Source organism: Dipodomys spectabilis, unplaced genomic scaffold (assembly GCF_019054845.1).
Source record: "Dipodomys spectabilis isolate Male_0828 unplaced genomic scaffold, ASM1905484v1 ptg000075l, whole genome shotgun sequence".
Taxonomy (NCBI): Eukaryota; Metazoa; Chordata; class Mammalia; order Rodentia; family Heteromyidae; genus Dipodomys; species Dipodomys spectabilis.
In genome coordinates, this window is record NW_024870752.1 from 384,337 (window position 1) to 396,971 (window position 12,635).

Below are 12,635 nucleotides of genomic sequence, written 5' to 3' on the forward strand. Positions count from 1 at the left end.
AGCTCTTGGTGCACATAATACACATTTTTAGAGCCTAAATTAAAAATTGTACTTGGCATTAATCTCTTCTTAGACCTTTAATACATTTCTTTAAAAGCATACTACATATATACAATGTACATAATAAAACAAATACTATGCTTCATATTAGCTTTTTCTGGCTACTATCCTGAAGGAGCATCATTTTCCAAAGTCATAAAGTGATTTATTATATTTCTATGAGTTAATTATAGCAAGGGTCATTCAATTTCTATAAGGGCCAGATGGTAAATATTTTGGCATATGCCCTTTGTATAACTAACTCTGCCTCTTATAGTGTGAATCAGCCATGTGTAGAATGCACACAAATGAGTGTAGTGGCACTCCAATAGGACTTTATTGAGAAATATTAAAAACTGAATGAATTTTCTGTTAATTTTAAGAATTAAGAAAAAAACTGTCTTTTTTTTTTTTTTCCTAATTGACCTTTCAAACAGGTACAGACCAGATTTAAGTCCATGGGCTACAGTTAGTCAACTGCTATATTATAAAATCAATTGAAAATAAGTTTCTCTGGTCTTTATGGGTTAATTCAATATCTTAGATAATATCAAGACATAAAGTGCTTATGACATCCTTTATTCAATTCACATAGAAAAGCATGCAGTATTAATGTAAAACAATACAGTATTAATGTAAAATGTTCAGTGCACATTAGATAAACAAGTCATTAGCATACAAACCCATTTGTAAAGGCCTACATAGGCATCCTTAACATGTTTAGAATAATACACTTTTTTAGGACCTAAATTAAAAAAAAATTGTGCTTAGTTAGCTCTTATCTCTTCTTACCCTCTCAATACTTCCCATTAAAAAAAGTACTACATAAAATATATCCTATTAGCCAATTAAAACTGCTTTTTCTTAAGGATGGAAAATACAGCAAGCAAAAACGCTACCATGCGTACAGTTTCCACAAAGAACAATAACATGCAAACTCTTCCTGGGATTTAGATGGATCAAGAATGTAGCAAAGAGAAGCTCTCCAGCAATATACATCTGGAAAGTGAAGAGAGGATGTTTACATTCTTCCAAACCTAACTGCTCCATGCACTCACTCCATTTCTGATTTTACACACACAGAAAAAGATAAGCAAATGTAAGTCTGGCACAAGTGAATATTTTCATAGAAAAACAGGTTCTTGCTGGGGCCTGGTGGCTCACGCCTGTAATCCTAGCTACCCAGGAGGCTGGATCTGAGGATCCAGTTTGAAGCCACTCAGGCAAGGAAGTCCGTAAGACAATCTCCAATTAACTTCCAAGAAGCCAGGATGGTACTGTGGCCCAAATGGTAGATTCATTAGCCTTGAATAAAAAAGTTCAGGGATAGTGCCCAGGCCCCGAGTTCAAGCCTCAGGACCAATACAAAGAAACAAACAAATCCCAAAAACATATTCTTTGATACTAGCAGAATATTTTCACAAAAACTGGACAAAACATAATGATAAAAAAGGAAAAGTAAGTAAAGAGTGCTATTTTTCCATCATGGCCTTATATAAAAGTCAGGTCATGACTAAACATTAAAAGGGGGGGGAGGGGTAAAGAAATTTCCACCCAAGGAAAAGCTTTGAAGAAACCCATGTCTTATAAGTGTTGAAAGATTTATTAAAGAAACCATGTTCTGAAGACAACTGAGCCTTGTTAACAGGCTATTGTATCTAATAGTTAAATACAACCAACTTGTATCCATATAATACCCATTAAAAAACAAAAACAAACTCCAACCTCCTTCACTGTATTTCCTCTATTCAAAAAGATTCCCCTAACCCCCCCCCCCCAAAAAAAAAAAAAAAAAAAAACAACAAAAAACAGCACAGTGTTTCAACATTAATTAAGTACTTTGGGTACAGGTTAACCTACTATTCTGACTTAAAGATCATCAATTCAAGATTGTGTAGAACATTTATAAAGGAAAAAATTACTTTAAAAACATTTCCATTCCCTTCAGGACAAAAACAAATGGCATCTCCCAATAAGTCAACTTTTGGTTGCTTTCGATGGACTGGCATTGGAAAGGCTGCTCTGTATTTTTCTTTTTGTTGACTGATTCACATTTTTATTCCTCTTTTCAGGCACAAAGGAAGTAGACCAAGGAGACTGAAGGTGGTTATGAAGGCTGTGCATGTCTGAGGACATCTTAAACAAAGATGACCCAAACCTTTGATCTTCAAACAGACCACGCGTACTGCTTAACAAAATATCCTGGGAGAACTCCGTCTGAAACAAACAGCGTGGAGGTTTGATTTCATTTGTTCCTGGATTCGAAGTAGGGTGGAGTGAAAAATCTTCATTCATTTCTTGGTCAGGTGGGGAGAGGAGAAAAAATGAAGTGGGTTTCCACTCATTTCCATTTTCTAACTGATCACTAGCGGTTAGAGGATCCAGTTTAGTTCCTTCTTCCAACTTATCTGGCTCCTCCAGAAAGTCACTGCCTTGAGAGGACTTGGACAAGCTATCCAAATCTACCGACTTGAAACCGTTATTATTACAGGGGCTCTTGCTGTTGTCCGACTCTGACATCATGGAATCCAACTCGGAGATTTTGTCAAGGTAAGCAGCATCCATTGATGCTTCACTGGATGTCCTTGTCCGGTTCATTTCAAAAGAACGAATACAGTTCAACCTTTTGGATAAGCAGGAGCCAGATTTCTCACTCAGTTTTGAAGATATTTCTCCGACAGAACTTGCTATTGTGTTCCCCTCGGAACTTTCAAAATCCAAGCTCTGGGCATAGCTTGTAGAGCAACAATCCCAAAATCTTGTCTTTGTAGAAGTAAAGCATTCTGCTTTCTTTTCATTTTCATTTCTACTGGTACCATCTGCAGAATCTTTGTTAGAAACATTTGGAGAATCACAAAAATCATCAAACACTAGTTTTCTAAGATGGTTTGAGTGCTTTTTGGTATCTCCCCCAGATTTGATCACGGTACCGTCTCTATTTTCTGGAGTATTTAACTGAAGGCAACTGAGAGACAGGGGAGTGCAGGGAGCTGGAAGATCATAAAGCTCTTCATCTTTATAGGGGACACAGTCACTTGGCTTATTACCCCACTCTCCTTCTAAGTAAGTGTCCATACTTGTATCTGTCACATCTAACATTATTTCTACCTGTTTTTGGTAGAGGTCTTTGTTCTTAGGGCAGTTTGGTTCTATTTTGCTAGTGTTTTCTTGTCTGGTAGCACTGGAGTCCAACAGCCGGCTGCTGGAAGGCTGTGCCAGGTGAGAACTAGCAGTGGCCGTGCCAGGCTGCTTTCTGGCAGTATCGCCTGGAGTCTTCGATGCCACATCCTCCTCACTGCTTTTGGTCCCCTTGCCATCTGTAGAAAGCACTCTTGGGCAGATGGAATCCATAGCCTCCTTCTCTTCACTTGAATTTTTCAGTTGTGCAACTTGAGATTCTAGTTCCTCTATATATTTATCACTTCGCTCCAAGGCTTTCTTGAGCCGATTGGTTTCACGTTCATACTGTTCCACTTTGGACTGAAGAGCAGCAACGGTAAATCTTCCAAACCTAGAAAGGATAGAAGGATGGTTAATCTTATAGCTCCAGCCATTTTCTTCTCAAAAGTTTAACAGTGCAAAATTCCTCAGCATATTCTAATTTCACATTATATTAGAGTGCAGACCTTTGGATGAAAAGGACAAAAATATTGCCAAATGTAATATTGTTTTCCTACTTGTGTTATAATAAGCAAATTACAATAATGGCAAAGTTCTATTAGGACATTTTGGTGGCAGAATCAAACTAGTGGTAACAGAAGAGGCATACACTCACTGATGATTTTGCCTTCCAAGAGCTACCTATCAATTCAGCTCATATATTCATGAAGTTATCCCCTAAAACAATGGCAAAGATTTATGATAACATTTGAACAGTGGTCCACATCTTGAAATATTTACATTCAATCATTTTCCTTTCGTACAGCAGTGTTTTACAATACATTTCTTCCACAATGTCACCTTGTCAAACATAAAACACCAATTTGAAATTCAGAAATCTTAGAAGTCCCAGGAGGGGTGGTTTTAAATACTTATTTGGACCCTTTCAATTACAGCCAACCTTGATATGAAGCTTTCTCTGGCATTTCTGAGCACTGGGCTTTAATTCATTTCAGTGCTACTTATTTTTGGCATTTTACAACTGTATAGGATATCAATCTCATTTTTTTCCAACTTTGAAATACAAAGTCAGGGCTAGTGGTTCCAACAGATGACACATAAAAACATCTTTACATTTGGAAAGGAACATTTTGGAGACTAACCAGAAGGAACACACACAAAAATCACCCTTTGTACATGGTATTCTTTCTTTTTCCCTCTCCCCATTGTTTTGTCAGGAATGGGTACTGGATTCAGCACAGAAAGCAATAATTGAGCACCTACAGTATATGTTAGGTGGTGTATCTGGGGCTGGGGATACAAACATGAATAAAATTATCCAGATCTTAGGATCATATGGAAGTTAAATTCTAACTGATCACTAAGGAAAATCTGAATTTGGGGGCTTTTTTCCTTTTTCTTCTAATTACAAAAGTTAGAGTTAGGGCTGGGAAGGTTGCTCAGTGGTAGAGCGCTTGCCTTGCATGCATGAGGCCCTGGGTTTGATTCCTCAGCACCACATAAGCAAAAAGAAAAAAGCCGGAAGTGGTGCTGTGGCTCAAGTGGTAGAACGTTAGCCTTGAGCTGAAGAGCTGAGGGGCAGCACCCAGGCCCAGAGTTTAGGCCCCATGACCGGACCCCCCTGCCCCCCCCAAAAAAGTTAAGAGTTAAAGAAAAAGTGTTAGTATTAAAAATAAAAAAGAAGGAAAAGCTACAGAACAGCACAAGAAGCTCAACCATAATGCCCCTTTTAGAGCCAAGGAATCACAATGTGTTCTACACAGTCATTCAGTGTCTATCACCTCCTAAAACCCTGGCCCACTCTCCTCCCCAGCTCAGCATCATGATCTCTGCTCTCCTGTCACTGAGGAGAAAACAAAATTATCAGAGGCAAAGGTAAATATAGAATCATAAAATCTCAGGATTAGAAAGGGCTTTAAAAGACATGATTGCTGAATATTGATCTGCTCGCTGCAATGAACTAGACTCCCAGTAAGAGCACATTCCCTTCAACTTCTAAAATACTATACGGGTACAAGGACAAAAGGTCACTATGGTAACTACAAAGGTACCATTTTGGGGGGGGAGTGTCAGTTGTGGGGCTTGAACTCAGGGCCTGGGCGCTATCTCTGAGCCTCTCTGTGCTCAAGACTAGTGCTCTACTACTTGAGCCACAGCACCACTTTTGGTTTTTGAGTGGATAATTAGAGATTAGATTCTCACAGGGACTTTTTTGCTCTGGCTGGCTTCAAACTGTGATCCTCAGTGCTTAGCCTCCTGAGAAGCTAGGATTACAGGTGTGAGCCACTGGGACCTGGCTCCACCATCCTTTTATGATGGTCCTGGAGACTGAACATGTAAGGCCTTCGCTTGCTAGGCTAGTGCCACACCACTAAAGCCAAGCCTGTTCATTTTATTTACTATCATGAATATCTGGCTGAATAAATGACAGTTTTTCTTTGTTAAAAGTGGAAAGGAAAAAAAATTTAAAAAGTAAATTGTTATAAATTGTTTTGAGCTGGGTGCCAGTGGCTCATGCCTCTAATCCTAGCTACTTAGGAGACTGAGATCTGTGGACTTAGGTTCAAAGCCAGCCTGGGCAATAAAGTTTGTGAGACTCTTATCTCCAATTAACCATCAGAAAACTGGAAGTGGAATTGTGGCTCAAAGTGGTAGAGTGCTAGACTTGACAGTGCCCAGGCCCTGAGCTCAAGCCCTAAAATTGACCAAAAAAAAAAAAAAAAAGTTTTGGTTTGTTAATGTAGTAATGGACAAGTTTGTAGTTCTTTGAAAACACTTTTAAGCAGTAAAAGCCTCTGAATATGCTCTGTAAAAAAAAAAGTCTAGGGCTGGGAAGGTGGCTCAGTGGTAGAGCGCTTGCCTTGCATGCATGAGGCCCTGGGTTCGATTCCTCAGCACCACATAAGCAGAAAAAAAAAAAAAAAAGCTGGAAGTGGCACTGTGGCTCAAGTGGTAGAGCACTAGCCTTGAGCTGAAGAGCTGAGGGACAGCGCCCAGGCCTAGAGTTCAGGCCCCACGACCAGACCAAAAAAAAAAAGTCTGTTTCTGACCGTAATTACACTGGCTTAATCAAATAACATTTTTAAATGAAAAAAATGTATAAGCATGTTTATTTAATTCAAATAGCAAAAAGCCTTTCATTTGCTTACCAATAAAATGTTTTTTCCAAGAACAACTTTTATAACAAAGGTATCTTCATATTAAAAAAAAATTTTCCAAGCTGGGCGCTGGTGGCTCACGCCTGTAATCCTAGCTACTCAGGAGGCTGAGATCTGAGGATCGTGGTTCAAAGTCAGCCCGGGCAGGAGAGACCGTGAGACTCCTATCTCCAATAAACCACCAGAAAACTGGAAGTGGCACTGTAGCTCAAGTGGTAGAGCGCTCGCCTTGAGCTGAAGAGCTGAGGGACAGCGCCCAGGCCCAGAGTTCAAGCCCCACGACCGACAAAAAAAAAAAAAATTTTTTTCCAATGACTTAAAAATCAAATAATGCTACTAGATAGTGGATCAGATGTTACCAAAGGATACCACTAAGGACTCCAGAGGCCTAGCTAAGAAAAGAGTAATGACCCACAGGAATGCTTCCCAAAGACTTAGCCTCCTCTAGTCAGTTCTACCTTGGAAATATTGTCACTTAAGGGCACAATTTGTCCCTATATTACCTTTTTGTTTTGTGTTGTATTTTCGGTGATTGGCCCCAGAGCCTCCCACATGCCAGGCAAGTGTCTACCCTGAGCCACATCCCCAGCTCTAATTGTGTTTTTTGAAGAATTAACAAAGGATTCTGAACTGAAGTCAAGGATCCCCCTAGCCATAGTTCCTCTGTTACTTCAGAGAGAAAGATGAAGTGCCACAAAACCTCACAACAAAGGCCAGCAAAAAAAAAAAAAAAAGGCAAGCAGAAATCACTGATGGAGTTTTTCCATTTTCTAAAAGGTCACTGCCCCTAGGAAACCAAAGCTCCATTTCAATACTTCCCAAGTTTATAATACTATGAATGTTCAGATCTTTTTTACCATGCTAATAAGGAATCCATGTGATGGGAAAACCAACAGAAATGTATAGTAAAAGCCATGGGAACTGACCAATTAATTAATCAGTCTAAGCAATTTATCTTTCTTTGGTTCATCTGTTACAGAAGAAGCTCCAGGAGATCAGGAAGTTCGGGTGTCATACATTCACTGACAAATCCTTAGAATAACTTCAGGTGTAAAAAAACTCCCTTACTAAACAGTTCCTGAATAAGTATCATTCTCTTACCTAAAAGTACATCAGTCTTTTAAAAATATTTTTTATCTTTAAATTTATGAATACAGTGAATAGTTATGAATACAGTTTATGAAGTGTGTCTTGACCACTGTCACCCCTTTCAACATTCTAATTTAACCCTCCCCCCTTTTTCTTAATTTTTAGATTATGTATGTCATTTAACAAAGCAGTTTAAATACACAAAGCATCTTGATCTATGTTCACCCCTTTGACCCAACGCTTCCTTCATTTACTCATCCTTTAACCCACCCATTTTCACCCCTCTTTGACCCACCTCTTCCTTTATTTCTCTTAATTTTATAGTATACACAATGAATTCTTGACTGCATTCTCCTTCTTCCCAGCCACCCTTCATTTATCTACCCCTCTCCTCTTAGCCCTACCTCACCTCTTGCAAGTACTAAATTCTAGAACCTTAATTTTGTTGGGCTTGACTTAGTCTTTCTAAAGAATTATACTATTTGAGCTCTCCATGGAGTCTATTATACTTCAGTTCATTCATTTGTAAATGCTTACATACCACCTGATATGTTTACTTATAGGTTTACATTTTAGGTGCCACAACTAGGGAAATCAAACAAGACGACAGTAAAGACACCAGCACAGCCATGTTCACTACAGCACTATTTACCGTAGCCATGGTCTGGAATCAGCCCAGATTCTGCTCAATGGACAAATAGATTAAGAAAATGTGGTGTATACACACAATGGAATTTTACTAACCCATTAGAAAGAATGGTATTGTATCATTTGTAAGGAAATGGAAAGAAACAAAGGTGTATCAGTCTTATATTAAGACAGTGCCATCCCACCACAAGATAAGTAAGCTAAAGGTATCTTAATCCTCATTTACATATAAGTATTATGACAATCACTATCTTACTAAACTAAATGCATTATATACCTCTGCCATTATTTTTGCCTGAAAGAAAAAGCAAGATATATAATGAAGTACAACTTTTATGCAGGCTTACCATTCTATACAGATCTATCAAAGAAAAAATCCATTTTCACTTTAGTCAAGAGAGACTAAAAATAGATAAGAATTTTGACAATGACATTAAGGGATTTAATTACCCAAGATAACTATATTAAATTTAGCAAAGGCAATTTAAAATACCGAGAAAAATTAAAATATAGGAAAAATATTTCTATGGGATGAGACAATGTAAGAGCTTCTTTAGCTTTGGGTTTTAATACTTTCTTATTTATACTAATTCCAGTTATTTCCAGAGAACATAGTATTAAATGAAGCAATGCTACAGCAAACCAGAGGGATTTCTAAAACCATTTACCATACTTCCTTTTCCTGAGCAAATTTCAAAATGGGGTATTTTTGTAAACATTCCATTAGAGACCAGAAGGCTTTGATTTTCAAAGTAGCAGTGATGGCCAAAGGCTTCATTATGCAGAGAACACTGTAGAGCAGTTTGGGAGCATTTGCAACTGATACTGGAAGTGTACCCTGCCAGAATCTCACAGAAGCTTAAAGGGTTTTTCACTCTGTAAATGTAAACAGAAATATACATTCTGGATAAGAGAAAAAGATAAGGGCTCCCCTTGTCCAAACAGCTATGGAAGTACAAGACTAAGTCTCTGCGAGACAAGAAATGAAAGTCATACAGATAAAATCTGAGGCCCTACAACTATAGTATGAAAGAGCATCTCTAAAAGTACACTATTCCCAAGACAACATTTTTTCCATAGTTCATCACACTGAAAGAACCAGATGTGACTGATGAGGGTCAGAAGAAAATAAATTATAAAAAAGAATATATACCAGAACCAAGTATCAAAAGAACTAGGCTCTAGTACTATGCTGCTGTAACTAGTTGTGGATCCTTAGCTGCTCTGGTAAGCAAGCAGTAAGATTACAACACAGATTCAATGTGCAGAAACACCAGTTAACCCAACAAACTGGCTCAAATTCCAGTTAATTACATTAACGATAAGTAACTTCATGAGGCGAAGTTTCCACATCTAGCTTTTCAGCCCATACAAAAGTACATAGATTACCTCTTTCATAGTCAGTCAGTGATTGGTCACTGTGCATCTACTATGCCATACAGAAAGAGAGCAAAGTGTTTTAGCTGTGCTGCTTCCTGGTTTCTAGTGACAAAACAATAAAGACATTTAAAAAAGTAGACAAGCAAGAAACAGAAATGGCCAACAAAGATGAAGGTGTAGCACAGAAATGAAAAATGTTAATGCTAGAAGTGAAATTAGAATCAGACGAAAACGCAGTTGTGAGAAAAAGAGCTACTGAAATATTACAATGACATTCCATTTAAGAGACTAGATTTGCTAGGGGTACTTAGAGGCAAACCTATCAACAGAGGTGAGAATAGCAGTTGCTTTGGGAAAAGAATGAAGAAATCTAGAGGAAATGACAGGTGGACCAGGAAATAACAACAAACAAAATGTGCATAATAATTCATATGGAGTGATTTATTATTAGTCAGTAATCTGTCAGGTTGCTTAGTAAGTTGCTTAGTAAGTTGCATGTATTATAAGCATCTATAATACCTTATCAAAACAATAAAGACAAGGTGACAGAAAATTGCAGCAACTGTCTACCACCAATTAGCTGAATATCCAGAATTGGGCCCTGCAGGCAGCCAAAGAGCCTGAGCACACTGGGCTGTCACAGTCTGGCCCCAGGGTATCATCAACCTCCCCTGACAGTCTACAAATTCCCCTTCTGGGAAAACCAAAGGGCATAGTAGAATCAGTCATCAGATCAGGCTGAGGTCAAATACCAGGAATCATCAAGTGTGTCACAGAAGAATTGAGAGAAACACAGAAGCCAGAATAGGTCAAGAAGGGACAACAGTCAAAGCCAGCCAGACCAGCTCACTGAAGAGGAAGAAGTCTTAAGTCTCCTAGCTAGGATTACAAGTGTGAGCCACCAGAGCCTGGCTGGAGCTCAAAATCTTAACCCGCTGATTAGTTCTTTTCAAGTGGCAGTACAAAATACTCTAGTATAAGGATACCTTTCCTTAGCAGGGGTCCAGAGGACTACACATACACTCATACACACACACACACACATATCCATATATATACACACATACCACATCTATATGCATATCTGTATTATGTGTGTATATAAATATATATATACATGAACATTAAAAAATACTAGTGTCAATAGCTAGAAGACTAACTGGATGTGACAATCATAGAACTGACAGGTATACAACAAAATTATTCAGACAATGGGTATAACTACACGTACTATCTGTCTATGGAAATCATGAAATGCCTCACCAATGAAAGTGACATCTGGGTTTGATTTTAAACAATGAATGAGAATTAATTAGGAAGACAAAAAGAGAGGCCACTAGAGATTGCCAGAGAAGGTAAGGAAGAGGCATGAATAAGATAAGGTACACACACAGTATGGCATAAGGCAGTGTCGGTCCAGTGATAAATTCAGCATATTGGGGGGGGGGGGGGGGAAGGAGAAGTCACAGCAGAGGCCAGAGGGTTAAGCTGAAATCCTATAGCTAAAAGCATTGCATACTACAAAAATGTGAGTTTAATATGGAGGTAATAGGGACACACTAAAAGATATTAAGCAGGGGAGTGAGATGAGGATATTCTATTCAGGAATTCAGGTAATAATACAGCAGAAATTCAAGAGTTTGTCATGGGGAGGAAAACAAGGTAAGCAATCAGAAAGTTGTTACTATAGGAATAATGTAGGCCTAAACTAGTGGGAATGAAAAAAAAACAATCACAGGAGAATTTAAAAGAAGTAGATTTACAAAAACATTCTACCCAACAAGCTATGGCATGAGGTGAGAAGCAGTGCTGGAGAAACTAAGACTAAGGTTTGTAACTAGATAAATAGCATAGCCATTAGGAAGGAAAGGAAGAAGGAAAGAGGATAAATAGTGTTTTGTGAGGTGAGTGAGGATAATGGATATGATCATTCCTCTCGCCTCAACTTCTTTTCTACTGGAGATTCTACCAAGGACAACAGATTATTTTGATAAGTCTTTCAGTAACATATTATTCACATTTTACATAAAGAAAATAATGACACTAAGAAGCTAAGTAATTTACCAAATATTGTTTACTTGTTCATTTGCATATTCAACAAACATTTATCAGGTACCTCTCAGATACTGGAGTTTTGGAAGGAAAAAAGACAAGCAGCCAAGTTCTTACTCCTGTGGAGATTAAGAGTTTACCTAGGGTAATGGACAACAAACAGGTCAAGCAATTAAATGTACATACAATTTTAGTGGGATGAGCGCTATAAAGACTGCGATACTATAACATTGGTTAACTCTGAACTCTGTTAGATGTTCGTTTCAAATTTAACTCCGATTACAACTTGTAAGCTTCATTTCATAGAAGACTAAAACTTGAGATACAGAAGAATGAAATATCATTTAGTATTTAGTCTAAGGAATGTGGATTCAGAGCCTCTGTTCCTATCAATACTCAACTGCTTCCCTGAAGCATGATTCCATTAGTAATTTATCTGAAGACAAAATGAGGGGCAGGATAAGGGGTGGGGGGGGGGGGCGGGGGAGGAGGAGAGAAACAAACTCTAGAGTGCCATGAGCTGGCAGAATGAGAATGAGATGACACGGAAGAAGGTATAGACTGGCTTGTAGAGTCTAGATTTCAGTTTAGGAAAACCTTGGTCAGTTTCAGGAAAAAGATTTAAACAATTTGTTCTATAATATTAAAATAGTAAAAAATAGTAAAATAGTAAAAAAAGAATTGGAAAGCAAGGACCGAGCAGAAAAATTTCAATTCAAGTCAGGTGCCAGTGGATCACACCAGTAATCCTAGTCACTCAGGAGACTGCAACTCAGTGGATATTGTCTTGAAGCCAGCCCAGACAGAAAAATGGGAGATTCCAGCTCTAGTTAATAAGCAGAAAAGGCCAGACTGGAGTCAAGACTCAAGTAGTAGAGGGAGAAAATGGTCCACATTCTTGAGAGCAAGGCCCCAGAGTTAAAGTTCCAAGTATGGAAATGTCAGTTCTGGGGCTTGAACTCAGAGCCTAGGTGCTATCCCTTAGCTTTTGTGTTCAAGGCTAGTACCCTATTACGTAAGCCAAAATTACACTTCTGGCTTTTTAGCAGTTAATTGCAGATAAAGTCTCACAAACTTTCCTGTCCACAGGCTGCCTTTAGACTGCAATCCTCAGGTCTCAGCCTCCTGAGTTGCTAGGATTCCAGGTGT

General features: G+C 38.4%; 1 protein-coding gene across 1 annotated transcript in view; it reads right to left on the reverse strand.

Moving 5' to 3' along the window:
* Window positions 1-602: 602 nt before the first annotated feature.
* The window catches only part of Obi1 (ORC ubiquitin ligase 1), a 33,553-nt gene continuing 21,520 nt past the window's right edge, over window positions 603-12,635 (reverse strand). The window contains exon 6 of the mRNA XM_042682665.1: window positions 603-3,550. Coding sequence (XP_042538599.1) covers window positions 2,017-3,550 — 1,534 coding nt within the window. The 3' untranslated portion in view covers window positions 603-2,016. The remainder of the gene's footprint in view (window positions 3,551-12,635) is intronic.